The sequence below is a fragment of the Calypte anna genome, chromosome 5A (assembly GCF_003957555.1).
Source record: "Calypte anna isolate BGI_N300 chromosome 5A, bCalAnn1_v1.p, whole genome shotgun sequence".
In the NCBI taxonomy this organism is placed as follows: Eukaryota; Metazoa; Chordata; class Aves; order Apodiformes; family Trochilidae; genus Calypte; species Calypte anna.
The window spans coordinates 27,481,131-27,509,092 of record NC_044251.1 but is presented as its reverse complement, the minus strand read 5'-3'; the positions used below and the strand labels follow the sequence as shown (position 1 = coordinate 27,509,092).

Sequence of the window (27,962 nt, the reverse complement as noted above, 5' to 3'; positions counted from 1 at the left end):
GGCAGGGAGCAGGTCATGAGGAAGGGCTCGCACAGTTTGCAGCGAGAAGCCAGGACTCTGCTGGCCCGCTTGGCTCAAATACACAAGGACAAGGCTGGAGCATCAGTTCGCATCCACCGTCTCAGGAACTGCCCTTTGACACATTCCTCTGCTTTTCCATGCTGGGCCTCTTGCCTCCCTCCTGTCCCGAAGTGCTGACAGTTCCGACGGGAAAACACAGCCGGTGCTAACCCATTGGTGCCCAATATGCACCCATTCCCCGAGCGGACCTACCCCTGCCCCCACGCCGCCCCGTTCGGACTCCCCGGGCCACGCGAGACACTCTCCACAGCACCACCCGGCCCAGGTGACTCGCCGGGCAGCCAGCGGACTACAACTCCCGACGAGCTTTGCGCTCAAGGACCCGCGGCCCAGTAGCACGGAGGCGAGCCGGGCTTGCTGGGGCACGTAGTGCGGACGGGGGGTGTCCGGCCCCCTCCTCTGCCCGGCCGCGATTGGCCGGGGCCGATCTCCGCCCGCCGCGGTCCGCGGTCTTCTCCCTCGGCACGGCGGTGCCGCAATCACAGCGGCCGCGGCGGCGACACGTCCGCGGGCTGCGCGGTAAGGGCGGGCGGGGGTTGTGCTGGGCGCCGTGCTGGGCGCCGTGCTGGGCGCCGTGCTGGGCGCCGTGCTGGGCGCCGTGCTGGGCGCCGTGCTGGGCGCCGGCAGGTTCGCGTAGACCGGGGAGGGCTGTACCGCAGCCGGCGACTGGCTGCGAGGAGGCGGGGGCGCGCCCGAGAGAGGGGAGCTGTGAGCAGGGGCCGCTTCGCTCCCTGACGACAGAGCCACCCCGGGTGCGGAGAAGGGGCCTCGTCGGTGCTCAGGGAGCAGCCGAGGGGCGTCAGGTTACCTCGCATCGGCTCCGTGCGCTGCCGAGCCCCGGGCGCCCCAGGGCTGGCGGGGGTGTTCGGGGCCCGCCCGTCTGCGGTGGAGCTGACTCTCGGCGGCGGTTCGGTCGGTTGGCAGAGCCCCCCCTCGCCATTTTGTTCCTTCGCTTCCTTTTCCCATCCCTAGGGCCGCAGGGAGAGGGGTCGGTCCCCCGCCCGCCGTCCCTCCTCTGCGTTGCCACTCTTGCTGCCGGACGCCGAGCTGCCTCCTCGGTGCTGCCCTCCATAGAAGGGGTCGGGGCACGGTTGTCCCCCAGGAGGGCTGGCCGGGCAGCTGTACGTGAGCCTGCTCCTCGGAAAGGGCCTCCCTGGGGAGAGGAGAATAAGCGCAGTTAGTCCCTGGTTATAGGTTTTTAAAGAGGGGGGGGTTGTGTGTGGAAACGATGGAGTCAGAATCTATGTGTATTCTGCTAAGAGCTGGTGATGCCCGAAAGGTGCTTCCCATAGCATGAAGGGTCTGCTCGGGGTTTGTAGGATCATTGGTTACTGATCATGGGGGGGCGACACTGTGTTGGGAGTGTGTATTTAGGGGTTAAAACTGTTCCTGCAGTGAAGATCTGAAACACTGAGATAAAACATAGTAAAAGACATGTGGTGTGCTGTCTGAGTTTCTACATGATGACTTCTTCAGAATCTCATTCTGTCCCTGCTCCAAACACCTGATGTTTGTTGAACAGAAGTGCCCAGCCTCGTCTGACTTCTCTGCTCTCAAAATCTCTCCTTGAATCATGCAATGTAATAAATTTATTTTATGCATTATTGCAGTAGCTGGTTTTTTGTTTCTTTTTTTTCCAGCCATCAGAATGTGATTGCAGAGGCTTTGTATATTTGTAGGCAGATATGAAGGTAGCAGATGCTGTTTTACTAAAACCTTAAGATCTGCCAAATTTTACTCTGGGCTTTTTGAAGTGTGTAGGAAAAAATTCTCTAAACCAGTTGTATTAGGTTGTCAACATCTCTGGAAGAATATGGAGTGATTTGGAACTCTTTTTTTACCTAGGTGAATGTTGCCATCTCTGTTCCTGAGAAAGTTCATTCTACTGTTTGCAGATTGGTCTTTGCTTAAAATGACTTTTAAATAATTTTATTGTCGAAAACTATTCTAAGTTAATCACAAATTCTTTTTTTTTTTTATAGTAAAAGTGAGTTATAAATTCTCAGTAGCTATGCTAAGCTATTTTACTACAAGGTCTAATGAAATTAAGATGATTGATAACATGTTTACTAGTAGACTTGGTAAAGAATTGTTTTGCCAGGGGAACCATAATCTCCTTCAAAATGTACCTGATCAGAGTTTACAGTGATAAAGACTTTCTTTCTACTGCACAAGTGCCTAAAGAAAATTGGACTAGTTCCCAGGGATTTAATTATGGCTTTAGGTGCTTTAGTTTGTGTAGCAGCTGGCAAGCAGGCAGAACATTGCTGACAGGGAAGTACAGACCCTAGTTTACTGTAAGGAGGGCTATCGTGAGTCACGTTTCATGGAAATTGGAAGCTAAATATTGGAGGCCATGCATAAGCACTGTGTGGAAAAGGAGTTGTGACTTGATTCTGAAAACTGAAAGGCTAATGTTTGTAAGAAGAGCAGATAGATAGAAATGAAGATTCCAAGAAAATCCAGAATAACCAGCTGATTAGTTTAAGGCTGTTATTTTCCCTCAAGATTATTGTTAACTCATTTATTTCACATGAAGGAAAAATTGCTATATGATTTGTGTTTATATAGCTCTTGGAGTCTGTGCTTGATGTATTTCAAGTTTAAGCTATTGAAGTGTCAGCATTACTCTAAACACTAGTGGAAAATCCTTTGGTCATCTCAAACCCCTTTCTTTAGGGCGGTATCCTGTTGTTGTAAGACTTTTGATCTTTGTGGACTGTTTCCCCAAAGGGAAGTTGGGAACTTGGGAAACAGGCTGTTAACCAGAAGAATTGTTCTAGCAGCAGTTGGCTACTTCCAGATGTGGTCTATCTTTAGCATCCTTCTTATCAAGTTAGAGTTGTGTGCTAGCCTTATAACAAGAAGTGGTCAAGGTACTTCTGTCAGGAAAAACAGGTTTTAAGAGATAAGTGAATTGTTCTGGCAAGAGACACCCAGGTTCTGTCTGGGATTCTTCCAGTGACTGTGCAAGCTGCATTGCAGCCTGTCTGTTGTGTATGTATCAGTGTGTGTAGACCATCATGTCTGTGAGATGTGCCTTTTTCCTGACATGGTCTCCAAAGCAAAGTTAATTAACTTTTCTCCCAAAAAGACTAGGCAGAGCTGATCAAATAATCTCATATTTGGGTGGTGAGCCAAAGCTATGAAATGATCATTATTTTCAGTTATTTTTCAGTTCTTCAAGGTAGTCTCACTCTTGCATGCATTTAGAATCATCAGATCTTTGATTACTTTTTTTCAGAAAAAAGACTTTTTATGTACCTGTGGTAAACTGGTCAGCTGAGCTGTTTTTTCTTAAGATAGGAACTTTCTCTTCTTAACTGCAGGTCAAGAACTCATTCAACACAATCCAGAACATAATCTTTTAAATTACCTTCCCGAGCACTCAAAAGCTTTCCTTAAAAGAAGAAATATTGGGGTTTGGGGGTTTGTTTGTGTAAGTCTTGGAAACAAGCAACGAAAGAACTTTTTCTACTGCACATATGCTTAATAGTTAAACCTATTTTGAATGCTGCTTGGAGAACCTTGAAGCTGAGCATTTATTAACTACGGTATGTCTACTTTTTGCCTTTTCTTTCTGGTGTTAATTTGATTTAATTATAGTCGAGGAAAAGTGGGATTACGTGCCATTAATCAGTAAAAAAATATGGTGGTTCTTTTTCCTTTTCTAAATAACTCATGGCAAATCATATGTGGTTTTTTTAATACAAAGCAAATGCTTCTTGGTGTCTGTTTTTGGATTTTGTTTTTTTGGTTTTTTTGTTTTGTTTTTTTCCCTCTTCTGGGCCTTCTGCCTAGCTTAGAACTTTGTGTCAGCAGAGGCAAGAGATCTGGATATCCATGTACTACATGGGAGACTGCTGAACTCTTCATAGATGGACTGCCTGAGAGGCCTTAAGTCTTTGTTCATGATCCAGCCCTGAGATTTTCTGTGGTGGGTCTGTTTGCAAGCAGAATGCAGGGGTGGTGGCTGTATCTGGTGCACCTGTGTCCTGCACAGCATGGGCCCACACAGAAGTCCTGGCAGAGGTCCTGAGAGCCATAGATTTATGTTAGTATAGTCTGGAGTGTGAGTGCATCAGGAAAGATGGTCTTGTCAGATTGTTTTTGGTTCAGGACTTGGCACTCCATGGTGTATTTTTATTGAAGCTACTTCAGTCTCCCTTGCATGGTGTGTCTGTAGCTGACAGCTGGTGGCAGTGACTGGTTCCATGTGATGGGTGCCTGTCTGCTTGAAATTAGTTGTCATGTTATATGGACCAGTGAACAGCTGCCAACACTACAGCATCCATGGGTCTGTCCTGTATTTGAATTAATAATTTACATCTCTAAGAGCTAAGTAGTAGGTGGAAGTATTTTCAGCAGCTATTTGAGCCATTTATTTTTTCTTCATAGTTTTCATGTAAACGTTAGTAATGTTTTCAGTTGGAGAAATGAAAAGTTATTCTTTAATGAACATGGAAAAAAGCTTCTCATACCGAGCTCTGAGGCATCTTTTTGCATACAATTAGACTACATATTCCAGGAAGTGAAAATCAATTCAGATTTCTAAGCAGATCATCTAAAACATATTGCTTGTATTTCCTTGTCCAGTGTTTCCAGAGTTTGTTGGCCTGTGGTGTATTGTGGCACCTTACAGATGCTTTAAATAACTTGAACTAAATCTTAGCTCTGCTGTAGGTAACAGAATAGGAAGATTTTGTGGATGTTGTAAACAGAGTGTATTTTTCACCACAGTTATTTGTATGTTATTTGTCTTAACCATCTGAAGATGTGACATGATAGAAAAGGCCATAGAAAGTAATTTCCAGCTCAACATATGCTGATTATATGATTATGATTGTCTATCAAACTGTTGAAAAATTTTCTTGTTCCTTCATATCCATTTAACTGTTGGGGTAACTAATAATTCACCAAATCCTGAATTATTAAATCATCTATATGTTCTCTCTCCCAAGTTTTGCTCTTGTAGGCAGTGACAGAGTAGCTTATTCCTGAAAGATAAGTTTCCTAGACATAAAAGAATTTTTGCAAGAAGCACTGCCATAGCTTTTGGTTCTGTATTTTCTATTCTGTTTGGCAATTTTCCTGTGTGGTAACAGCTCTTCTATGGGAGCTGATATGCAAACATGACTTCTTTTACCTTTACATTTAAACAACAACTTCCAAATAGATATATTACTCATACTATTGCCTGCAAGACTTAATCTTGGTGAGCAGTAGATCCAGTCTTGGAACAACCCATGCTACATGTTAAGTTAGCAGCCTTTCCTGTACACAGGTGCTTTGGAGACCCAGCTACTTCTCTGTTTCAGTCTCTTTGAGTGGTTGCAGATGGTGCAGATGGATGGTTTTGGTTGTGGGGAACTGAGAATGACTTAGATAAGCATTTAGTTATTTGGTTCAGTGGTAGCTTTGACTTTGTGTCTGGTGACCATGTGGTATGTCTAGGTAGTTTCCAGCTTTTATTTTAGAGAAAAATATGCTAAAGTAGACTACTCTACCTCCTACTACACTAACTTTGACATATATAGCAGCCATGATCAACTACCTGTGTCTCTTTCTTGTAAGTAGGCCAGTGTAAAGTTCCATCTGACAGTGTGTGAGGAAATATTTATAATCTTTGTGCATGTGCCAACAGCATGCAGCTCTTCAGGGGAGTTTGCTTTGAGTGACACATCAGATGCAGCAGACCTGAGACTGTGACCAATATACATAGCCTTCCCGCCCTCCCTATACCCCACCAAAAAACCCTCAAAAAACAACCCAGAAACATCAAAAGCAAACCTGATTAGGTATGGGTATGTTGTTTGATTTTAGAGCAATTCAAACAATCAGGGTGCTCAGAAGTTCACTAGTGGGGATGCTACTTACAGTCCTCTCAAGAAAGCAGAAAAGAGCCATTTCTGTGTCTCTGCCTCTGCTTTTCTGAACTTGATGTCTACAGGATCAAACCTGATTCTTTTGCTATGCACCTCATGCACTTACCCACTGTGCCAAAGAGATGAAAATGCTGCTCTTTGATGTGGTGCTGGTTCATGTTTGTTCTCCACTTAGCAAAACAGGTTGCACAAATAGCATGTGGCTGTCACAATCGGCACTTCCTCCCCAGCCCCAGCAGTTAAGGCTGTATCTTGGGCAGAACAGCAGCACAGCCTCTACACCCTCCCTGTCTCTGTGGCCACAGAGAGCTTTTGTGCCACTCTGATCTTCCAACTCTCGAGCAGTTCTCTCCATGTCTATGCATCCTTGTGCCTCAGTCACCCAGTATCTGACTCAATAATAATGGGCTAATTTTCAGTGAGTGGAAACTCGTCAACTACATAAGCAGAGACTTGGAGATTTAAGTTTTATCTGTGGGAATGCTTGACACTGGAACTTGCTCTGTATTTGAGGCTTATTCATTACCAGCTACTACAGAACAAAACAATGAGAGGAAGCTGAAAGACTTGGTTGTCCTATTCAGAATTGCTTTCAGTCATATCTGAAAGCAGACAGAAAACTCTTGTAAGTAGTAGCAGCTTGGTACTATGGGAAGGTAAGACCAGAAATTGCACTATGGGTTTAAATGGTCAGGGAAACACAAGAAAACAATGCCAAGACCAAGAAAAGCTTCTAGTTGTGATACTACTGATGTTTGTTTTGCATTTGTTTCATTTTTTACTGTCCTCTGATCTACTTATCTCGAACTTCTTCATTAGGAGTTTTTTCCCTCCCATTTGTGGATTAAACAAAGAAGAGATGATACTGGAAGCAGTTTTGCTGCTGGGCTGTGCTCTGGGCATCAGCACATTCCCGATGGAAGAACCTGAAGATGGGGGCAAGCACTGGGTGGTGATTGTTGCAGGTTCCAATGGTTGGTACAACTATCGACACCAGGTAAGAACCACTGGTCCCACATGCCCATGCTGGCCACTCTCCCAAAAAAACAACTGCTCGGGGACTTGTGGGGAAATGACAGCTGCCTAGAAGAGTTCAACCCTTATGTTATTTGGGCAAGTGCTTCTGCTTCTAGACTTCCAGGAGTGTGTGAAGTTTTCAATACCAACAGCAACAAGATTCACTTACAGCCTAGTCTTAGTTCTTGTCATTCTCACCTCAAGAATTCCCCTCTTCTGCTCCTTTTGCTATTTAATTTTTTTTTTGCTTACAACTTTGTCTAGTCTTAAATCGTTTGAAAAGCTGTCATTAGCAGGAGCAGTATTCTTCCTCTAATTATGCTTCTGCATCTTGGGAGACCTGTATCACTTAGGCTAAATATTATAGTACTAGGCAAGAGGATCTGACCCCAACTTGCAGGGAAACAAATACATGTTGAATGAAACTGCATTTTGAGACACATGCAAGTATTTTTCCACTTGTTTCCCTCTTGTAGTTTTCTTATGAAGAAGCTCCCTTTCTCTCCAATTAAAATCTAAAAAAGTTTTAAATCTGAAGTATGTTATTATGGGGTAGAGGACATGCAGAAGGAGGTCTTTTTAACCTTGGTCAGTCTGTTCACTCTGTTTGACAGCATGGCCTCAGTTGTGTTGGTACAATGAGGATTGAGTGCACAAGGGTGCAGAAATCAGAGGGAATGGCAAAGAGGAGAAAAGGGAACAAGAGCCTCCTGAGTTTGATATTGCTGTCAAAGCCAGTGTGTTGTGGAATTGTGGTCGAAGTGTCAGGATGGACAGGATTAAATTCAAGTGACTTAACTCTGATTAAGTTAAAGACTTGTAATCAGCAGTCAGGAGACTACGACAGTTTTTCCCTTTGGGGAATTCTAGGGCAATCCCTTAAACAGATTAAACTATGCTTAACTGCAGTCTTTGCTCTAAACCTGGAACTACCTCCTGCTTTCCTGAAGAACATGGTCCATTTAATTCTGATTTATGTATACGTTTTTATATTTCTAAATGTTAGAAAAATAACTACCTTAATCAGCAATAGTTTAGTTGAACTTGAACAGAGATGGGAATGCTGGTCTAAAAAGCTAGAATTTTCAAAGTTAAACAGTATTAAATGTACTGTGTACATATATGGAGTTGATTTGCTGAACATAACTTTTTAATGTATTTATTTTTAATGAAACTGTCTGTAAAATTTGGAGGGACTTCATCCTTTCTATTTGATTGAGGAATAAACAAGAATTCTGTGTGCTGGTCATGCTGGTATTTAGGTTTGTTTCCCATTCTCCTCAGCTCACACAGTTTTAAATTTCAGTACAGTGATGAGCTTTAAAACTACAGGTGAACCAGACTGACAACATTGTTGCATCTGAAGAAGAACCTGTTGCTGGCAAAAGCATGCTCAGCACTTTGTCAAACTGGTTTTAGGAATTTTGCCAGCTCATTGCACTGTTGCTATCACCCGATAACCATTGGTAGACTTAATATAAACTGTCCCTATTTCAAAATAAATCTTAAACATATTTTGAAGTTGAAATTAGAAAGGCATTATGAAAATACTAGTGTTATATTTGATCACTGTCTGCCCTGAGGTGTCTACATGTAATTACCAAGTTGTGCTCTGGTTGCTGCTATTGCTGTATAACCAGTCTTGCTGGCTCCTTTACACTCTAGGAGGAGTTAATACAGTGACATTCCATTCTTTAAGTAAAACTACATTTTTTGTAGCTGTGACACATGATAATTCCTTTTCTACAGTTGCCCAATCAGACTTTTTAACCTTTCTGTTAGTGAGCCTTCAATAGCAAATGTATCTGCCAGGTATAAGGGACTGATGGGGAACACATATTTGTGTCCAAGAATAAATGTTTTTATCATACCTGTTTCATGGAAGCAAAGTGTAACTTTTGAGAGTGATAATGCTTTGCAGACAGTTAAATAATTGCTTTTTTAGGTAAAAATGAGAACAGGATTTCTTTAAGAATCTTCACTTTGAATATAATGTGAACTAACAATGCAAGATATCTGCAATGTCATTGCTCTGCTGATTTGCTGTTTTAGAAACTTCTATATTTTAACCTTTACTGCTCAGTTATTGACATTTGGAAAATGAAATTATAACACCACTAACAATCCAATTAAAGTTATGAAGCCATCATAAAATAAGTCTGTGTTAAAGGTCTGTCAGGATGGGTTTGAACTCTTTATTAACCTGTTCTGGGCAAGATACTGTGACTAACTTTTTAAAATAAAAAATAATAATAATAATAATCGATTCCCCCAAGGTGCAGCACATCAGCAGCCTGTGCTGTCTTCCCTAGCTGCCTTTTTCAGTCAGCCTCAAAGGCCTGGCAGGATTGAGGAGGACATACTGTGAGACAGATCCAGCAGTTAGTCATGGAAAATCCCCTTATGTGTCCATGAGCTGTAATCCAGAGAAAGATGATCTGTAGACCTCTAGGAGAATGATACAGAGGAGGAAAGGTACCTAAAGAAATCTTGGGTTTCTGGAAGCATTGTATGGATTGGTTAACAATGTCTGTGTGTTAAGGTGAACAGCAGTGTAACAGTGGAAGTAAAATCATTAGGTATTTAAATTATTTGCTCAAATCACTTGCTGTGGAACCGGGAGTAAGACTTGGGCTTCCAGTTCTGTGTTCCATCCATCAAGAAAGTTGTTCCATGGTGAATTCAGGCAGAAACACTTTTTTTAGTATAATATGTCTACTGCCAAAAAACAAAGCAATGCTTCAGGAGAGCAAATTTTTGTAATTCTTTGCTTTCCAATGGAGAAATTGAACAATAAATTGTTGTCCTCTAATTCACTTTCCTCCTGTCATCAGCTTTCTTCCTCAGATTCTTTGATTTAGCCTGTGTGTAAGTGAATTTGTAGATGTGAATCTTCCTGTAAGCAGTTTCTCAATGTGACTTTTTTATTGCTGGATTGGTTGCCATTCCCTACATGGAGCTAATAGGTACTTAAAAGATTCCTTTGTAATCTGAGACCTCAGCTAACACATCTCTGGGTCTCAATTGCTCAGCTCAGCTGTTCAGGATACAGTTAAGGAATAATGTTGGATGTTTGTATTACATTTATATTTTGTGATCTCTAGTTGTTGACCCTGCTAGTGACACACAACACAGGCAAACATACTCTTGCCTTCTGCACTAGTTACCTGGTGGCAGTATGTGTTTATCTTACAAAACTATAAAAGCAGAAGATTACACCTTCAAAACTGTCTCTAATTACATGTATTAAAAGCTCTGGGGAAAATAGTCCATCATTGCATGCTGTACATGCTCTGTGAATGGTTAGACCATGTGAACATGGAGTCTGCACTAGTCTGCTTGAAAAACAAACTCTGATGACTTGTAATTCAGCTGTCAGTGTTTGGATTCCCCTATCATATCCGCTATTCCACTAGACAAGATAAGGAAAAAAACACCTTTTGCACTTAGGAGTGAGATTAACACTTTGCAGGCACTTACTTCCTCTCTGATGGCTGCACTGGGACTGTTTCCTGATGAGGATGATTTGAACTTATCTTGGACACTTAACTTGTCAAATTCCTAAAATAAATTTTAAGGATTTTTGAATAGTATGCAGCACAATGTGATAGGCTTACTGTCATTGCAAAGCAGCTTGAATAGTGCCTTATGCTTGTGGTTTCTCAGTTCTTTGGTGTTTTTACCTGTATGTTGGTGTTTTTTATTAGAGTTGCTTGGGCTTTGGAAGGACCATCAACATGCTCCTCTGAAGTTAATCTGACTTCTCTGTAACAACCTTTTTTATTACCAGGTTGCCCTAAATACAAATAAGCACCACTCAAAATATATACTAGGAAGAGAGTTCTCTTTTCATTCCCTGCCAAAGTGTCTCGGCTCTGCTATGCAAAGAGCCAGATGATATCTCTGGAAAGTTAGTGACATACATCAGCAAATGGCACTTAATGCTACTGGTACATACAGAGAATGAGCCAACAAACTAGTTCTCCCTAATAGAATTGTGTATATACTTCTGCCTCTCCCAGGAGATGATTGTACCAGCTAACTCAAGCCTAAAGCTGGCTTCATAAACACTTCAGAAAAAGATGGATACTTGGGGTACTCCCAAGCACATAGTCGATGGAAAAGCCTGATGTGAAACATTCTGGGTAAAGGTGTAGTACATACTTGAGGAGAAAAATGTCTAAAAAAGTTTGGAAAAGTTAAAATGCTGATAATAAACATTTGCATTCACATAAATGTTTTTTTCTCATTTGTCTTTAGTTGTATACTTACTGAGTTTTATGTGCCAGGGACTGTTTATTCAGGGTTTTGGACACTGCCAACCAGCCCAGGGCAGTCCTAAATTCTCCAGTCTTTTGGGTAGCAGACATTAAGGATGCCTTGACTGCTTGGCCTCAATTATAATTTCTTCACTGTGCTTCTGAAATTTTAATGGAAGTTAGGGGAAAAGGTTTCCCAAGTTCTTGATACAGTTACCATTTTTGGCTGATTTACTGATTTATGTTTAAGCAAAGGGATGAAACATAGCTGGCATTTCAGATATGTTCTACCATGCTAAAATAAGAGTTTATTCTCTTTCAGGCCATAGCATTTCAGTATACATGTAATGGGAACACTGTCACTTTGCAGTGAAGCTGCCAGTTCACTATGCATGCTTTTTAGCCATGAAGCTGGCAGTCATAAGACCATAAGTCCAAGCTTTTCCCTTTAGGAACTATTTATGCATGTATGTGTCATAAACCAGCTTGGTTTTTCAAAAACTCCTCTTTTCCCACCCCAAGCAGTTTGCTTGAAAGCTGTGTCACTCAAATGTGTAAACAGCTGTATGACACAGGAAGGTTGGGGTGCTGGGTTTTTTCCTTTCAAAATTTCCTCCAGATGTACATTTTGGGAAACAAAATGCCTGTGCCAGGAGAACTGGGAAATTTAATCTCTGATCCCTACAGTGGTGTAACAACAGACCAAGCTGGGATGAAAGGTCTGAAGCATCCAATATATAGAATTCATTTTGGAGCTGGCACATGAGGTGAGTTGTGCAGTTACATCTGTACAGCTATGCCTTCTGTTCTACTGTACAGGGCAGCTGCTTGCCACCCCAATCATGGCCACAAAAGCATGGTTTGCATTTTATGACAATTCAATAAATATTCATAGCATTAATTTCACATGTTAAACCAATAGGAATAATACCAGGGAGAGATATGGAACAATGTTGGCTGTCTTATTAGGGTGGTTTACAGGTACCATTATTTCAGAAATATTTCTGGAAGAAAGGAGGCTCAAATAACAGTATTTGAGAGGCAGTTAAACATCATCAGGAAATATTCTAGATTCACATATGCCTCCCTACCTGGCAGCAGGTTTTTCCTATTCTGTTTTTTTAAAGATTTTTATTTCCTTTCTGTGTATTGGAGGGAACAAAAGGAGTGTGTGACCAACGTCAGAGGCAGCCAGTCGGGTCAGCTTACTCTATACAAAAAACTGTTTACTCAGAACTGTCCTACAATAGCTGATGGAGTTTTAGGCACAAAACATGGTTTTGCTGCTTCAGCATTTGCTGGTGATAAAATTATGCTATCAGGAGGTACAGTTTCCATTTAATTTTATCACCGAATTCTACTTCAGTGTTTATGAAGTAAGGCAGGACATAGTGAACAAACCAATTAACTGGAAGGAAGGAGAGAGGAGACAAAAAACCTAATGATATGCATTTACAAAGCTTAAATATTTTTGTCTACTTTAATTAAAACCACCTCTAAAGTCTCTGCTGGCCAGCCACATGTCTATAGGAACGCAGGCACTGGTTGGTTGAATATGTTGATATATCACTGTAGTATGGCTGAGCATTTCCTTGTGCTTCCAGCCAAAAGTGTTTCAGTCAGCATAATAGAAATCAATTAATTCTTGAGGGTGAGAAAGCATCTATGATCTACTTATCAGTGTAGAGATGCCCCACTTAGTGTTTTCCTGTGTTTTTCTTTGGGTTGTTTCTGAAAAGCAAGTACATGTTTAGTCAAACCTGCACTCTGCTGATTCCATACTATGTGTGGTACCTTTATAACTCTTTAGCCTCTACCTTTTGACTTTCTGAGGCAGCAGCTTATGTAATGACATACACAAAAATGGGGACCTATAAACAGTAGAGATTGCCTGGGAAAGGTGGAAGAGAAGGTAGGTTGAGCTGTGTGGTAGGGAATGGAAGTGCATTAGTAAGGACAACTTCAGGTTTAGTATCGTGAAATATTTAACTGTGCCTCACCCTTCCCAGAATCTTGTACAATTATTCTCTCTTTTTAGCTTTAGCTACACTTGGAAGATAGGAAAGTGAAAGGATTTTACAGCGTCCTGTCAGTTAAACTACTAAAAAATCACTAAGACTCCTGAATAATCTGAATTTATGAAGGACCCTTTAAACCACTTCGGTTTGGTTCCCAAACTAGCAAGTTCAGATTAGTTGAACAGAAGTAAGTTTTAAAGCTTGCTTCTTGCTTGCATTTGGAGTATACACTTGCTATATGCGATTCTTCCATTAAATCTGCCCAGGTTTTTTAGCATGTAATGGGTTGTAGTTCTGGAGTTTCTGAATGATTGTTGCTATCCCATTAGGTCACTCAGAGACTGCAAGTCCAAAAAGACAATTGTTTGGACTAGGTTTACTAAGAATTCAATGTTCTGATAGAGATTTGCATTTACTGTAATATGACTTTGACAAATACTGTTATTTGTGTGTGATAGAAAGATAGTTCTGTAAAGAAAATCCCCTTGTTCTGTACAAGTCAGGAAAAGTGTCTGAATAGCAATTCTGCAATTGTTTTCCATGGCACTCTGTTTTCTTGCCCTGAAGTTGCTTTGGTATTGCTCTATAAGAATGCATCATTAAAAAAAAATATTTCCTTACCCAAAACTTTCATCTAGCAAAACAAACTTTATTAAAATCTCTGCAGAGATGAGATTGGGAAACCATGCTTGATTAAGTCAAGGACAGTGTGTGATGCTTAGTCGTGCAGGCTTGGTGCAGAACTAATTGAAACTGGTGGAAATCCAACTCTTCTGCTGCTTAGCAAACTTTGGATTTCTGTCAGTACAGAAGTTTTTCATTCAGATTTTGTCACAGAAGGCAGCACATTGCTGAGAACCTTTTGTTAAATGTTATCCATACAAAACCTGAAGTAATTTTGTTCTCTTTAAATAAGAAATCAAAATAGGTAAATGAAGGAGAGATATTATTAATGCAACTGCTCCTAGTTTGAGGAAAAGATTGAGCTTTGGTTTAACCTGTGCATTTCAGCCCTCTAGCCACCCTTCATCTCTTACATTTGAACACATTTTCTTTTGAACAAGAGCCTGCTCTTGGGCCTGAAAAACTATTTTTCTTCTGTTCCTGAAGATAAAATCTCAGTTCAAGCTAGTAATGAAAATCTGCTTAATTTCAGGCAGATGTGTGCCATGCATACCAGATTGTTCACCGAAATGGAATTCCAGATGAACAAGTCGTTGTCATGATGTATGATGATATTGCTGATAATGACGAGTAAGTGATGAGCATGCACTTGGCACAGTCTGCATGGTTAATACAAACATGCCATAGTCACCAATGTGTTTTGAGTTTGTAGTGGTTTTGTAAGAAAAGCTTTCAAAAACAAGTGTGGTACACATAGAGACGTTATATCCCTCAGCACAATAGTTCTCCTTTGAAATGTACTCGTGAGCTTTCTAAAACTTACTGCACAACTTAGCATCAGCTGTGGCACCGAGGACTGCAGAGCTTCATGGTTATGAAAGTAAATGAGCTTAACTCCCAAGGATAAATTTACAGCAGATCAATAGCCTAAAACTGCAAACATAGGGAAGTTCTGGGTATGAATTGCAGGGTGTTTTCTGAAAGGACGTCGGATTTATTCTCTGAATGTACATTCAACAAGAAAGTACATGTCCACCTCTGGTGACTTGCTAGGGCACATAATTGCTATCTGTATGAAATAGTTCATTTATACAGCTTTAATTCTGAGACAGCTTCAGCAGAAATTAGCACATTTCACATGCACAGCAGCACTTAGAGCGAAGAATAAGGAGATTGAAGGCAAAACTGAAAGTAGAGAGATGATAGTATAAGAGAGTACACACCTACATCACCAGATTAATCAACAGGATCTGAGGTGGGATACTTGAAGGTACTCTGAGGGTAAGGACACCTGAGGCAAGCATATGTAACTGAATGAAGTAAAAAGGACTTTATGTTCCAAGATCACTTAACAATACATGGTGCAAGTACATTCCCTCAGGCAAGCTGGCCAGTGAGAACAATTTAAATGGTTTCTTGGTTGTTCTGTGTTCATTGTGTGGCACATGACTAATTATTCATATTTATGTTCCATTTAACTTTCAGAAATCCAACAAAAGGTGTTGTCATCAATAGACCTAATGGCACAGATGTGTATGCTGGAGTGCCCAAGGACTATACAAAGGAGGTAGGAATAAAACACCATTCCCCAGAGATCATTCATGATTAGCCAGTGTTCTGAATAAGTCTTTTCACTCTGTAGCTTACACTCCAAAATGCACAAAACCCTCCATTTGATTCACCTGCATGGTTTGGCATGAAGTTTGGTGTTTATAATATGAATGTCAGCAATAGATGCTTTGAAGTGAAGCAGTGGTCATAAAAGCAAATCTTTAGACTGTTGCTATATTGGCAGATGAAATAAAGGGAGGAAAAGTCTTGCATTTGTGAATGTTTTAACTCTATCTGAAGAACAGCTATGTAAGACTGTTTCATTAAATCAGAACAGTGATCCTGTCACTTGGTGATTTCAAGGTTCAGTGTCTGAGTGAGTCATCAGTGTCCAGTACATTATCTAATGACAGACTGAAAGGGATGTCATCCCTTGCCATACATGCATGGATTCTGACTTTCAGAAGCCATCTTTCTAAATGAAGATTTTATTGTTGTTTTTATGATCAGGTTTAAGTGTAATCCTTTTAAATCCTTAGGATGTTACACCAAAGAATTTCCTTGCTGTTCTCAGAGGAGATGCAGAGGCAGTGAAGGGGGTTGGATCAGGAAAAGTATTGAAAAGGTAAGAGAAGTTTAATTTAGAAAGTAATTGTATGTGTAGTTGTGCATTGGCACTGGTTTCAACAAAAGAAGAGGGTAAATTAGAGCAACTTCAGAAACTGGCAAGACAGTTTCTTGCATGGCAATTCCATATAATTCACCTTAGAAATAGAATGGATCTGGTTCCTTTAACTATCCAGCACCAAGAAGCAACTGCTGATACTTGACTGGTATAGAGTCCAGTATAGATTAAGGTATAAAATCTCTAGAGGATACTGTCAACTGTATTAAGAAATTTTTTATTTGGACTGTTGTCTTTTACGAGAGTGGCTGTTCAACAAGAGTTTTGTTAAGGTTTGGAGACCTTTAGGAAAGGTTTGCTAAGGCTTGGCCTAATGTGCATAGTTTTATGAGTTACGTGAAGTGGTGAGAGTTAGCAATCAGTGGCAGAAGGACAAAGGTATCTTAAGCAGGCCATCAGTTGAAAGAACTGCAGCTCTAATCCCAGCTATGGTCTTTGTGTCAGATAGAAAGGGTAGTGTAAGCATTTAACCTTTTAATTGATGGGTGATGCCTAAGGTATTTGTAAACTGAGTTACATGAATAATTGTAAGTTTGGCAATATTCTAATATATGAACAATAATAAATTGTAGAGTAGCCAAGTAGAATGCAATATCCATAATTAATAAATGTAGCTTATAAAGCCTTACACAATGTAGGCCATTCAAGAATAAAAGCAATAAATTTGAGGCCCTAATTAGAAGACCTCTTGGAAAGATACCTGGTATTGGTTATTTATCTTACTTCTATGGAGTCTGAGGTATTAAAGTTATGATTCTGTTACTCCATGGTGTGATGCCTATTTGTGAAGGTGTGTTATTTCTTACTCAGTACTGCTGGTCAAGATTTACATCATGTTAAATTTTTCTAAATACACTGTTTCCTTTAAGAATTCAAATTTGACGTTTTTGAAAGACTAACCTAGTTAAAGAAAAATGTGCAAGTGCCCATTATCATCTGACAGTTTCATTTTAGAGACAAAGCAATGAAACAGAACAGAATAACTGGGACCCTGGCATCGGGGAGAATAAAAGTGAAGGTGCAGGACAGTAGTCAAATAAGCTATTGCTTACTGTTGTTTAAACTTCATCCTGAAAAGCTGAGATAGAAAATTATATATACAAGGCATACAGGCAAAAATTAATAAATCGCTGCACAGTTACTCGATTGTTCTCTTTTAGAAGCTGGAATGAGTCAAAAGGTGACTATAAAGCATTTTCATTAAAAAAGAAAAGTACTTGAATATACCTCATCTGTGAAATTTTGATGTTACAAGTCAAATAAGGGAGTGGCTACACAGAGAGTGCCAAAGACTCTTAACTACTCTGGAAGACAACTTGAACCCACATATAAAAGTCTTAGTTATTTACATTTCACCTGGGTCACATTTTTTACTCTTAGAGTCAAGTGTGGGAGCCGGAAAAGTAACACTGAAGCCTTCTTGTTAGGCCCTGTTGTGTGAATTTCTAAGTGGCCTGACTTCTGCTATTGTTTGGGAGAAGAACTCGGTTACCCTCTTCCCAAAAGGCTTGTAGATTGCCTTCCACATTATTGCCTAACCAGCAGCTTATTAGCCAAGCAGGAGAGTGGACAATGTCTCCTTCAGGTGCTGCTGTACCTCTCTGAAGTCAGGAAAGAGCAAGAGTAAATACGGATTTCTGGACCACTGAGACAGAACGATAGAAGAGGGCCTGGGGTCTCCTTCCTATCTGTTCACGTAATTTTATCTTTATTTGTCCCTGAGTAAATTTAAAAAGCAAAATCTCTTTGCAGATCTTGTTGTTAGGCCAAGGCCTAACACCCAAACATAACGTGTTTGCTTTAGAGAGTTGTAAAAGTCTACTGCAAACAGTTCTAGGGAATCAAAGTCTGTGCCCAGCCCACTGCAGAGCTGCTGTAGCCTAGCAGGTGGGTTGGATACTCAGCGAGTCCTTCGTGGACATGCAGGCTGAGGCTGATTTGGCTAACTGAGGCCATACAGATCACAAGTATCTTATCAAAGAATTTTTTTAGGGTTTATCTGTGTGTCATTGGTGCATTGGTGCCGCAGTATAACTTAGTTACACAAATCTTTTTTTACCTGGCTGCTGCAAATTCCTACAGTGTAACATATTCTTCAAATAGGCAGAAAAACCCAGCTGTGCTCCCACCATACTCGACATACCAGCCCCTCCCTAGCCAGCAATCAGTTTATTGTTTGAAACATGAAGTGTAATTGCTATTTTCCCTATGCTTGAGTGAATAGCCTATATCCTTATTTTCCTTCCTTTTGCAGACACCCTCCTCCTCGCATAAGCACCTGAAGTAGTGTGCTTTGGGGGGAAAAAATTACCAAGAGCAAGAGGTGCTTCAGCTGTATTATTTTCTAAATATTGACATGTCTTGGAATTGAGCAGCAGATGATTGTTGTTGTAATAAAGATTAGGTGGGAGTGATTAGAAAGAATTTTCTTGCAATTTTTTCATTGCAGTGGTCCGAAGGATCATGTCTTTGTTTATTTCACTGACCATGGAGCTCCAGGACTTCTGGCTTTTCCTGATGATGATGTAAGCATTTTGGAGGATTACTTTGTTTCTAAAAATCATCCTATTAGTTACATATTAAAATAATAAGTATTAAATTCTGAACACACATATATTTGATGCACTGCCATGTTGAGGAAAAGGAAGCAATGTTCTTTTATCACCCCTCTTTGGATTTGTTCTAGCTTAAATCTAAAGCATTCAAGTTGAAATTAAGTTCTGTAATTTAATATTTCTTTGGACTTCGGTGGTCCAAGCAGACTGTTTCTCACAGGTGTGACTTGGCTTTCTGATGCACTATACATATCATCTGGGACCATAATTCATCTTTTCTGGTGTGATAAATATTAGAATGTTGTATTTCAGAGGGCAAAGCACTGGATATTTTTAATAGGAAACAGTAAACATTCTCATTATTCCTATTCAGTGAATTGTTTGTCTGTTGGACATAAGTGTTTTTAATGCAAGCCTTCTTATTTTACAGCTTCATGTGAAAGACTTGAATAAAACTATTTGGTACATGCATCATCACAAAAAATACCGTAAGGTAAGCAAACATAGCAGAAGTTCTGAGATTAAAGAGCAGCTGGCATGGAAGAGAGAGATTTATCTTCATTTTCAGGGTTATCTAAAGCAAGAGAAAGCTCTTGCCATGCAGTGAAATTTGGATTAGGATTTTGCACTCACATTGAGTGATTGATCCTCTCCAAATTTTCTTTTCCCGTTTTTAGTTTACTGCATATTTGCAGACAGTGTTGAAATGTAGTGTGGTGTCTTTGGTGTACGTTCTGACCAACAGTGGAGAAACACTATCTGTAACCAGTAGCACCCTCAGTACCTGACCAGTTCTTCCTGAGCTTTGTTCATTTCAGGCTGCACCACAGGAAGTTTGTCTGTACCTCATGTTTTTCTTGCAGTTACTAATATTGTTCAACAGACTGTACCTCTTCTCAGAAAATTCTCTGTATTTATTTCATCACAAGTAGTTTTAAGCAGAAGACCTAATATTTAGAACATTCTAGTAGCTTGCCTTTTTTAAGCATCTTTCGGTGGTAATCTGTCTATTGTTTGGTTGTATTTAGGAACACATTGGTTCCTAAATACACAGAACCAATAGTGGTTGACTATTGGTTCCAGAAACTCGTTCAGTGCTTATACATTGCTGTGCCTGAAGAGCAACTCTGTATTTGATTTGTGCTTTGTAGATCCCTGTGGTTTCTGTAGAGAGTACTAGCATCTTTTCATTGTGATTATGTTTTCCCTTTCCACATAATTCAGTTTCTAAAAATGAAAAGTTGATCTATTTGCTGCTTCTTTTTTGCAGCGTTAGAGTTCTTGTAGCAGTACAGGCCAGCTACCAACATCTGAAAAGCACTGAATGACTTTTCTCCTTTTCCTTATGGAAGTTCTTAAGGTCTGATTTATTTTATAGATGGTGTTTTACATTGAAGCATGTGAGTCTGGATCTATGATGAATCATTTGCCTGATAATATCAATGGTGAGCAATCCCTTAACTTAGCTTAAATGTCACAACTTGTCACAGGCAGGACCTAACCAGATATTGTGTCAAGGGTGGGTTCATGGCACTTCATAGTTCAGGGGAGCACAAGAATTAGAGAAAGTAATATTTTCCGTTTATGGAAAGTTCTTTTTAAAGGGTTTATAGAGTCTTATAAAGACTATAGGGGCTTTCAGTTTCTTCCAAATGAGAAGCTGAAAAACTTTTCAGCTTTTCACATGCTGTGTGGTTACCCTTAGCTGGTTTCAGTTAAGTTACAATGACATTTCCAAGCCTCAGCTCTGCTAACAGCAGGTGTCAAGTTCCTGTCCTCAGTTTCATTCAGTGGCAAGGGCACTTGGGAGACATCCTTGCCAGACAGTTTTGCTATGCTATTCTGCACAATAACCCAGGAAGTGTAACTCAAGAATTTTCAGGGTTTCTAAACTCTGCTGCAGAGGTGTGAGCTCAGCCTTGATTAGGATGAAGAATCCCACACAACCTTTTCAAACTGAAAAGTCAGACTTCCCTTCAGTTAGACAGGTATGCTATGAGTTGAGCTTGGCAAACAGCCAAAATAGCTCTTGTCTTAATACCTATAAGGATGTGCTTACAGTACTTCTGTTATGTTATAGGTGACTTACTGGGAACACTGGTTGGAGTAGATGTTGCAGATGTTTGGTTTACTTTTCTCTCAGTGTAGAGTATTACCCAAGAAAGGATACTACTAAAAATATGGCATTTTCTGGGAGAAAAGATTTGTAGGATTTACTCCAAGTTTGGGAAAAAGTCTTCATTTTTGTAGCAAAGAAAATAAATGTAGATAGTTTTCAGTGCACAGTGTTCTCAGGTAGCTCTTTGTATAGTAGTTTTTCCCCCTCAGAACTGCATATTCCTTTTTAGATGCCTCAGACCACACATTTGGCAACAAAGAAGGAGCTCTTAAAACAACAAGGAAGGAGGCTGCTATTGAACAGAATGATTAACAGGCTTCTTTCCTTCCTGCTATTTAGAAGTAAAAGATTGAAAGCCACAGCACTTAGGCAAATATATCACATGCAGTGAAGTACTAAATCATGTCAGGAGGTTAAAAATTACTCTATTTTTCTTACAGTTTATGCAACAACAGCTGCTAATCCCAGAGAGTCATCTTATGCATGTTACTATGATGAAGAGAGGCAGACTTATCTTGGAGACTGGTACAGTGTGAATTGGATGGAAGATTCAGATATGGTAAGTTATTTAGGTAAGGCTTCTGCATTCCTAGGTATGAAAAATTGCTAGTTTTTTTAGAAACAGATTCTTTATAGGATTTTTGAAAAATTTGTTATATATGAGATTAAAATCAACAATTGGAGATGGTAAAATATATAATCTTTCCTTGCCTGTGTCAGTAAATTGATTTCTGAATCAACTTCCAGAACCACTGTTTTCTGTTATTTATAAAATTAGAAACTTTATGACTTCTAGTTCCAAATTCACATAATCTTGATTTGATAATTTGTGACTGTTTCTCCAAATCTGTTAAAAGAATTTGGCAGCTCAGTAAGTTGTAACTCTCCTTCAGGGATCCTTAGCTACAGAACTGTGACCAACCCATTTCTTAGCATAGTAGAAAACAGTATTAATGAAAGAAGTCTGCTAGCATTTGTATACTAGCCCACTCCCTTCTTGCCCATTTGCTGGGACATTAGATCACCAAAAACAGTTTGAAAATATGCTGTGAAATTTCTTTCAGTTTTTACTTTTATGTCTTTCTAAGGCTGCATATCTTTTCCCCTATACTTCCTTCTGCATACTGGCAGCTAAGACCTTTTCCAAGTTTCCTTGCATTTTTAGAATACCTGTCTTTAAGTATCTGACCACATGGAAGTTTCTTCATGCAGGAGGATCTAAGAAAAGAAACACTCCATAAGCAGTTTCAACTGGTGAAGAAACGCACCAACACCAGCCATGTGATGCAGTATGGAAACAGAGTATGTATTTGAGTGGGCTTCCTGGCCAGATCTATCTTAAAACCTTAAAAAAAAAAAAATAGAAACAAAATCACTTTAAACTGGTAGGTTTGATTTAGAGTATGAAACTGTTAATCTCCAAAGAGCACTTAGTATCAGAACCATCATCCCTTAAATACTAAGGGAAATACAGCCTTGTATTATGCTTTAACCTGGGGAGTTGGGATATGGGTTGTCTTCCAAGCTCTGCCAGTGATTTAACACTTCAGTTGAGTGTAAGGGGAGGGTATTTACCACTTCCAGGCAGATCATAGTAATAGTAATAAGTACATTGATCTCTTGAATGGGAAGAGCCGAAAGATGATATATCATTTGTTGTAATCCCATTATTTAATGTGGTAATAGACGGACATATTAAGTGTTTGTTAAAAAAAAGAAGTCAGGTTACTTAACCTTGTGGTCTCTTTCCCCTCAGCGAGTTCTGGAAATAAATATTCCTGGTGTTTTTGCAGCCTTGAACTTGTGTTAAAAAAAAAATCTAACATGAGCAGGCACACATATGCTTACAACCCTATGATCTCTTTTTTTAATTCCAGTAAAAGCAAGTTTAGAGAGTTGGGTTTGCATGGCAAAGCAAAGACAGACAACCTACATCAATGATTGACTGTTTGTTTCCATTTGTTTCCTTTCTAACCTTCAGAGCATCTCCTCGATGAAGGTGATGCAGTTCCAAGGCTTGGGGAAGAAGGCTGTCACCATTTCTCTGCCACCTGTGGAACATTATGACTTGACACCTAGTCCTGATGTGCCTCTGGCAATCATGAAACGAAAGCTAGTGGCTACCAATGATGCTTATGAGGCTAAGAAGATTGCTGCAGAGATCAAAATATACTTGGAGGTAATACAAAAAATTATTTTGACCTACTGGTCAGGTCAGATTCGTTTCCATCATAATCAATGGAAGAAGTAACACCCTGAAAACATCCTGGTTTTGCAGGTTGCAACAAAATTGCTTTTCAGACTGGTAACTTCTAGATGGTGGTTTACTATTCTTTTAAAATTCAGGGGTCTGTTTCACATTCAGTACTTACTATCCTGGCAATTTTAAAAGCCAATCTCACATCTTTAATTGCCAGGAAATTCCTCATCTGCATCCATATGGATTCTTGCTGGCAGTAGTTACTCTTTGGTATTAGAGGAGCTCTTGTCTCAATAGAGCTGGAGTTTCCCAAATCAAATAGAACCTTCAGAATAGTAACCAGTATTAAGTGTTTTCTTTCATCTGGCAAAACACTAGAAGGATTGTGAGTGGTTTTGGAGTTTGGCTTTCTGTCTCTCTCTAATTTTCATTTGTGTGTTAAGACAGGTCCAAAAGGCTACTGAAAATAAATGGCTAAACTGGGTTCCTTAGAAGAGCCCAGAAGTGGAGATTTAAAGAATGTGCAATTTCATTCAAACTCTTCAAATAGATTTTTAAAAAGCATGTGTTAATTCTTGCTGTTTTATGTACAGGTGAAAGAATTTATCCAAGAATCGATGCGAAAGATCATCACCTTAATAACAGGATCAAAAGAAAAGACTGCTCAAATTCTGTCAGATAGATTGACCATCAGCAATTATGAGTGCTACCAGTCAGCAGTGAACTGCTTCAAAGCTCATTGTTTCAACTGGCATTTACCCTTGGTAAGTCCGATGTTAGATATAAACTGATATATACACAGGTAAAACAAGCACAATAGTCATAAGCATATCTGCAAAATCAGCTTTTATTAAAAAGCCAGTTTGGGGGCAGTCTTGCAGCTTAGTTTTGGATAAAGGCCAGTAATGTTTTTTTAAAGTAGGAAGCCAGTCCCAGTAAACCTGTTGATAAGCAAGAACACTACTACAAACAGGACCAAAAATATCCCCTAATTTTTACAAGTTAGTGCTTGTCCCTTCATCACATCCTGGAAAACCCAATATTAAAGAATTTACAATGTATTTCTGCTTGAAGTATCTCTACTAGCAAAACAGAAACACAGCACCACATCTGTGAATTCATAATCCTGGTTCATTCAGATTTCTGTATTATGATTGTGTGTTGCATAAATACTTGCCATAGCCCAGCTGCTACTTCCAGGATCTTGCTGAACTTCTAAGACCTGTTTTTAGTTTAAGAGCTTTATTATTCTCTACTCCTCCTCAGATCCCAGTTGAGGACCAAATTGTTTTGCTAAGCACTATTTAGATGACAATAAGACAGGTACTATTCCAGAAGACTCAGCCCTGATGTCAGGCAAGATAACCTAAGCAGGCAATAAGCAGTGTGTGGTAGGATGAATCAAGAGCAAATTAATCTATTTTAGCAGAACGTAGTGAGATTATCTGGCAGTTAGCCAAGATATAAGTCCTATGTGCAAATCAAAAGCAGATGCAGTCCTGGAGCTTCTAATCAAGCAGGCTATTAGGAGATCATAGTGCTCTAATAAACTTTCATTACCCTTCAGTGATTTTGTTTTGATTTAGTGGAGTTTTTTGAATGAAATTGATTAGGTAGGTGAGCCTTACCTGAGGGAACAGCTGCATTTACCTAACGAAGGAGGAAGATCTGTCTAGCCGAGTCAAGATGATTGTCAAGACCAGCAAATAAGTGTTAATAGCATCTCTACATAACTTCCATAAATTTGTTTGGATAAACAATACCTGGATAAACATCACTGAAATTATTACCAATGTTTGTTTATTTCAGTATGAGTATGCACTGAGACAGCTGTATGCCTTGGTCAACGTTTGTGAAGGAGGATACCCTGTTGACAGGTAATGAGGTTCCCAGTTAACACTGTGGCTATAAAAGCAGAAGCCAATATGTGAATTAAGCCTAACACTACAAAGTTTCTTGCTTGTTGTGTTCTGTAAAGTTCTGACTTTAAAGCTACACATGCTAATTTTGGAAAACACATCATTATTAGTTCCCTCCCACTCCAGTAACCCTTTAATTTCCTTGTTGAAGGCCCTCAGGGGAGGATACAGCAGTCAGAGGATCCCACTGTGCTACCTAACATAGACTCCCTAACCCACATGCTGCCTAACCATGACTGGTGACCAGGACAAGGGCGTTGCCCTGTAACTCCTGTGTGATCTTATACTGAAGCAAGGTTGGGAACCTTTTCTCCACAGCTGCTGGCTCAGAACACCACAGCACTCCTGTGGGTTTTCATGAAGAATGGGAATATGGTTCTAGGGCCTTCATCTGTGAGCATGTGGTAGGAAAGCAGGGAAATAATGGTCCAGGCCCTTGTGGTGTGGTAAGGGGAGCATGGTGTTGAAATTGTCTCGGGAGTTTGTGAGTAGAGGATAGGATCCTAGCTTATGCAAAGAGGAAATATAGGAAGAAATATATTTTTTAAATATATATATATATAAATGTATATATAACATTCTATATACAATATTAATAGAAATATTATATAGAAGAAATGTAGGAAATACATTTCTCCCTATAGGAGGAAGAAAAGGGAGTGAAGAAAGCAGAGGAGTAGGGAATGGGGAAGTGGACTGCTAGTTTAGGCAGTCCACAGTTTAAGTTATGTGTAACCCAGAAGGTTAAAAACTGCTGCCCCCACTCCTGGTGGCATCCTGCTGTGGTCAGTTCAGGAAATAGTGGAGCACCTGGAAAATTTCTAATAATTATTGTTTTCTGTTGCAGGATATGCCTGGCCACGGATCAAGTGTGCCTTGGGTATTGATGGAAACAGGAGTCTCTAATGTAACCCTTACTACAAGTGATAACTTTTCATAACTGTAATAATCCAGACTTTACATGCATGCAGCATCAGGAGTCAGCCACTGTACTGGAGCTGGGCTGGGAGCTGAGGCTCCTGACCATGAGCAACACAGCACCTGCCAGTGCTCTCCCCTGCATCCCCACCTGCTGGCAGCCTGCTGGCTTCAGAAGCATTTTGGTGAACCACCTGGAGCTTTCAAGATGGATGATTTGTTTCAAAGTGCAATTCTTTTAAGAATCTCTGGATGGGACACTAAAAGCCTCCTATCAGTGATTGCTACATCTATGCTAAATTTAAACATTGAGCCATTAATTCTGGATTTTTTTTATACTGTTGCTAAGTATTAGCTTTTTTTAAAAAGGCTAATGAATTCCATTGTAGTGACTAGTTTGCAGACTGGTTAATGAGTGAAGAAACAAAAGCTTGTTCTTTAAGCTTTAACTCCTTAACAGTTTAAAGAAATTAATTGCATTCAAGAACTATTGGATGTGAACAGCACAGCCAAACTATGAAATGTAAAAGTCTTTGTGGGTAGAAAGCACTGTTTCCCAAAGAAAACCAGAAGTATCTAATAATGTAAATTTAGCACCCTCATGCTATAATTAAATGTAAATACACAACAAACCTGTGGTAAGTTATAGAGTACAGGAATTGGCTGTGAATAAAAATAAAGTTGACAGTTTCATCAACCTACAGGGCAACACAATATTAGACATCTTGTGTCCTGAAAATGAATGAGATGATTAATTTTATGATATGGTATTAAAAGGTTATCTGTCCACTGTAAGCCTTTTGTATGACAAGTCACCTCAATAGAAATCCCTAAACCAACAGAAAACAAAACAACCCCCAGAGCAACAACAAAAACTACCAAGAGGCTAAAATCACTTTTGATGGCACTATGCCCTTAGAGGTGACTCACTAAATGACAAACGGTGAGAAAATTAGAGGTTATAAGGTGAATCAAAATAGTTTCACGTTGTCTGTACCTTTTTACAGGTGGAGACTGGATACAGAAACACTTCAGGGTTCTTTCCAAAGTGTGTTAAAGTATGCAAAATTACCTCATACCCATAGTAAAAGAACAAACTTTGGCAAAAACTAAACCAACATCTCCAGGATGGAGAGTTCTGGGTAGCTCCTCTAAGATGAGAGGGGCTGAAGGGGTGTGTGTGGGTGGGGGTGGATGGGTGGGTGTGTGTGGGGGTGTGTGTGTGTAACTGAAGCTACTTTTTATAAAGAAGAGTGAGGTAAAGCCAAGAGCCAGTAATGTTTTCAGCTGTGCTGAGTGATTGAGAGAAATGCCAGAGCATAACTAGTGTCAAGATGAATGGAAAAAGGTAGATTTATTGTGGAACTGGGCTTTACTGACTTTAAATTTCTAAAGTTTTCACCCTGGAAGTTGTTGAAAGTTCAGATATGTGCTGCTTTTGAGTTGATTCTTGTTTCAGATGGAAAGCTGAAGGGTATTTAGCAGATATCTAAAAATAGGAGTATGAAATTCTTGAGTTCCTGAATGTGTTGCAGGTGTTCCCCTGGTAGCAGGAGGAAGGGCTGGCCACACAGGACAGCTTTGAGGCAGTCTGGCTGCTGTCATGAGAATGTACCAAGAGCCCCTAGTCACTGTGAAGGAACAGGAAAAATGCCTCCTTCTGAGTCCTGTTTGAAAATACACATTAAATCTGCTGAGGTTTACATGTCTCTGCTTTTAGACTTGTTTTCTTCCCTGGAAATCTACCCTGCTTCTAAAGCATTTAGCATCATCAGTTCATACTTTTAACAATTTTCTTCACCCTTTAGAAATACTCATTTTCTTAAGTATTCAGAGAAGTCTTTTGATCTATAACACAGAGGGGGAAAATGGAAAGCCCTTTAGGTTATTCACAGGTGGCATCACTTTACAGCCAAGAGTCTTCAACCATACTAAGTAGGCCTCAAAAGTATGAGATGAAAAAGCAGCTGCTAGCCCACATTTGTATTGTCACACATTACTGACACCTGGGTGGCACTTGCCCTGGCCCTCCTGTGGACCATCATAACACTGCGGATGCAAAGCTGAAATGTGAAAGGGTGGGATTTGCATTTGTCTGTTTCCCTTGTCCAACAGATTTCCAGAGCTTGAG

At 40.0% G+C, this 27,962-nt stretch overlaps 1 protein-coding gene across 2 annotated transcripts; it reads left to right on the top strand.

Annotated features, from left to right (window-relative positions):
- The first annotated feature begins 414 nt into the window (after positions 1-414).
- On the top strand, positions 415-26,528 carry LGMN (legumain). Of its 2 annotated transcripts, none has more exons than XM_030452158.1 (14): positions 415-600; positions 6,786-6,963; positions 14,417-14,514; positions 15,370-15,451; positions 15,975-16,060; positions 18,570-18,645; positions 19,106-19,168; positions 20,054-20,120; positions 21,235-21,353; positions 22,007-22,096; positions 22,776-22,973; positions 23,588-23,758; positions 24,804-24,871; positions 25,761-26,528. In XM_030452158.1, the coding sequence occupies exons 2-14, from the start codon at positions 6,826-6,828 to the stop codon at positions 25,798-25,800; spliced, it is 1,296 nt and encodes a 431-aa protein (XP_030308018.1). In that variant the 5' UTR covers positions 415-600; positions 6,786-6,825; the 3' UTR covers positions 25,801-26,528. The 2 variants fall into 2 exon arrangements, with proteins under 2 accessions (XP_030308018.1, XP_030308017.1); XM_030452157.1 differs by lacking the exon at positions 415-600 and adding an exon at positions 846-993.
- Positions 26,529-27,962: the final 1,434 nt, after the last annotated feature.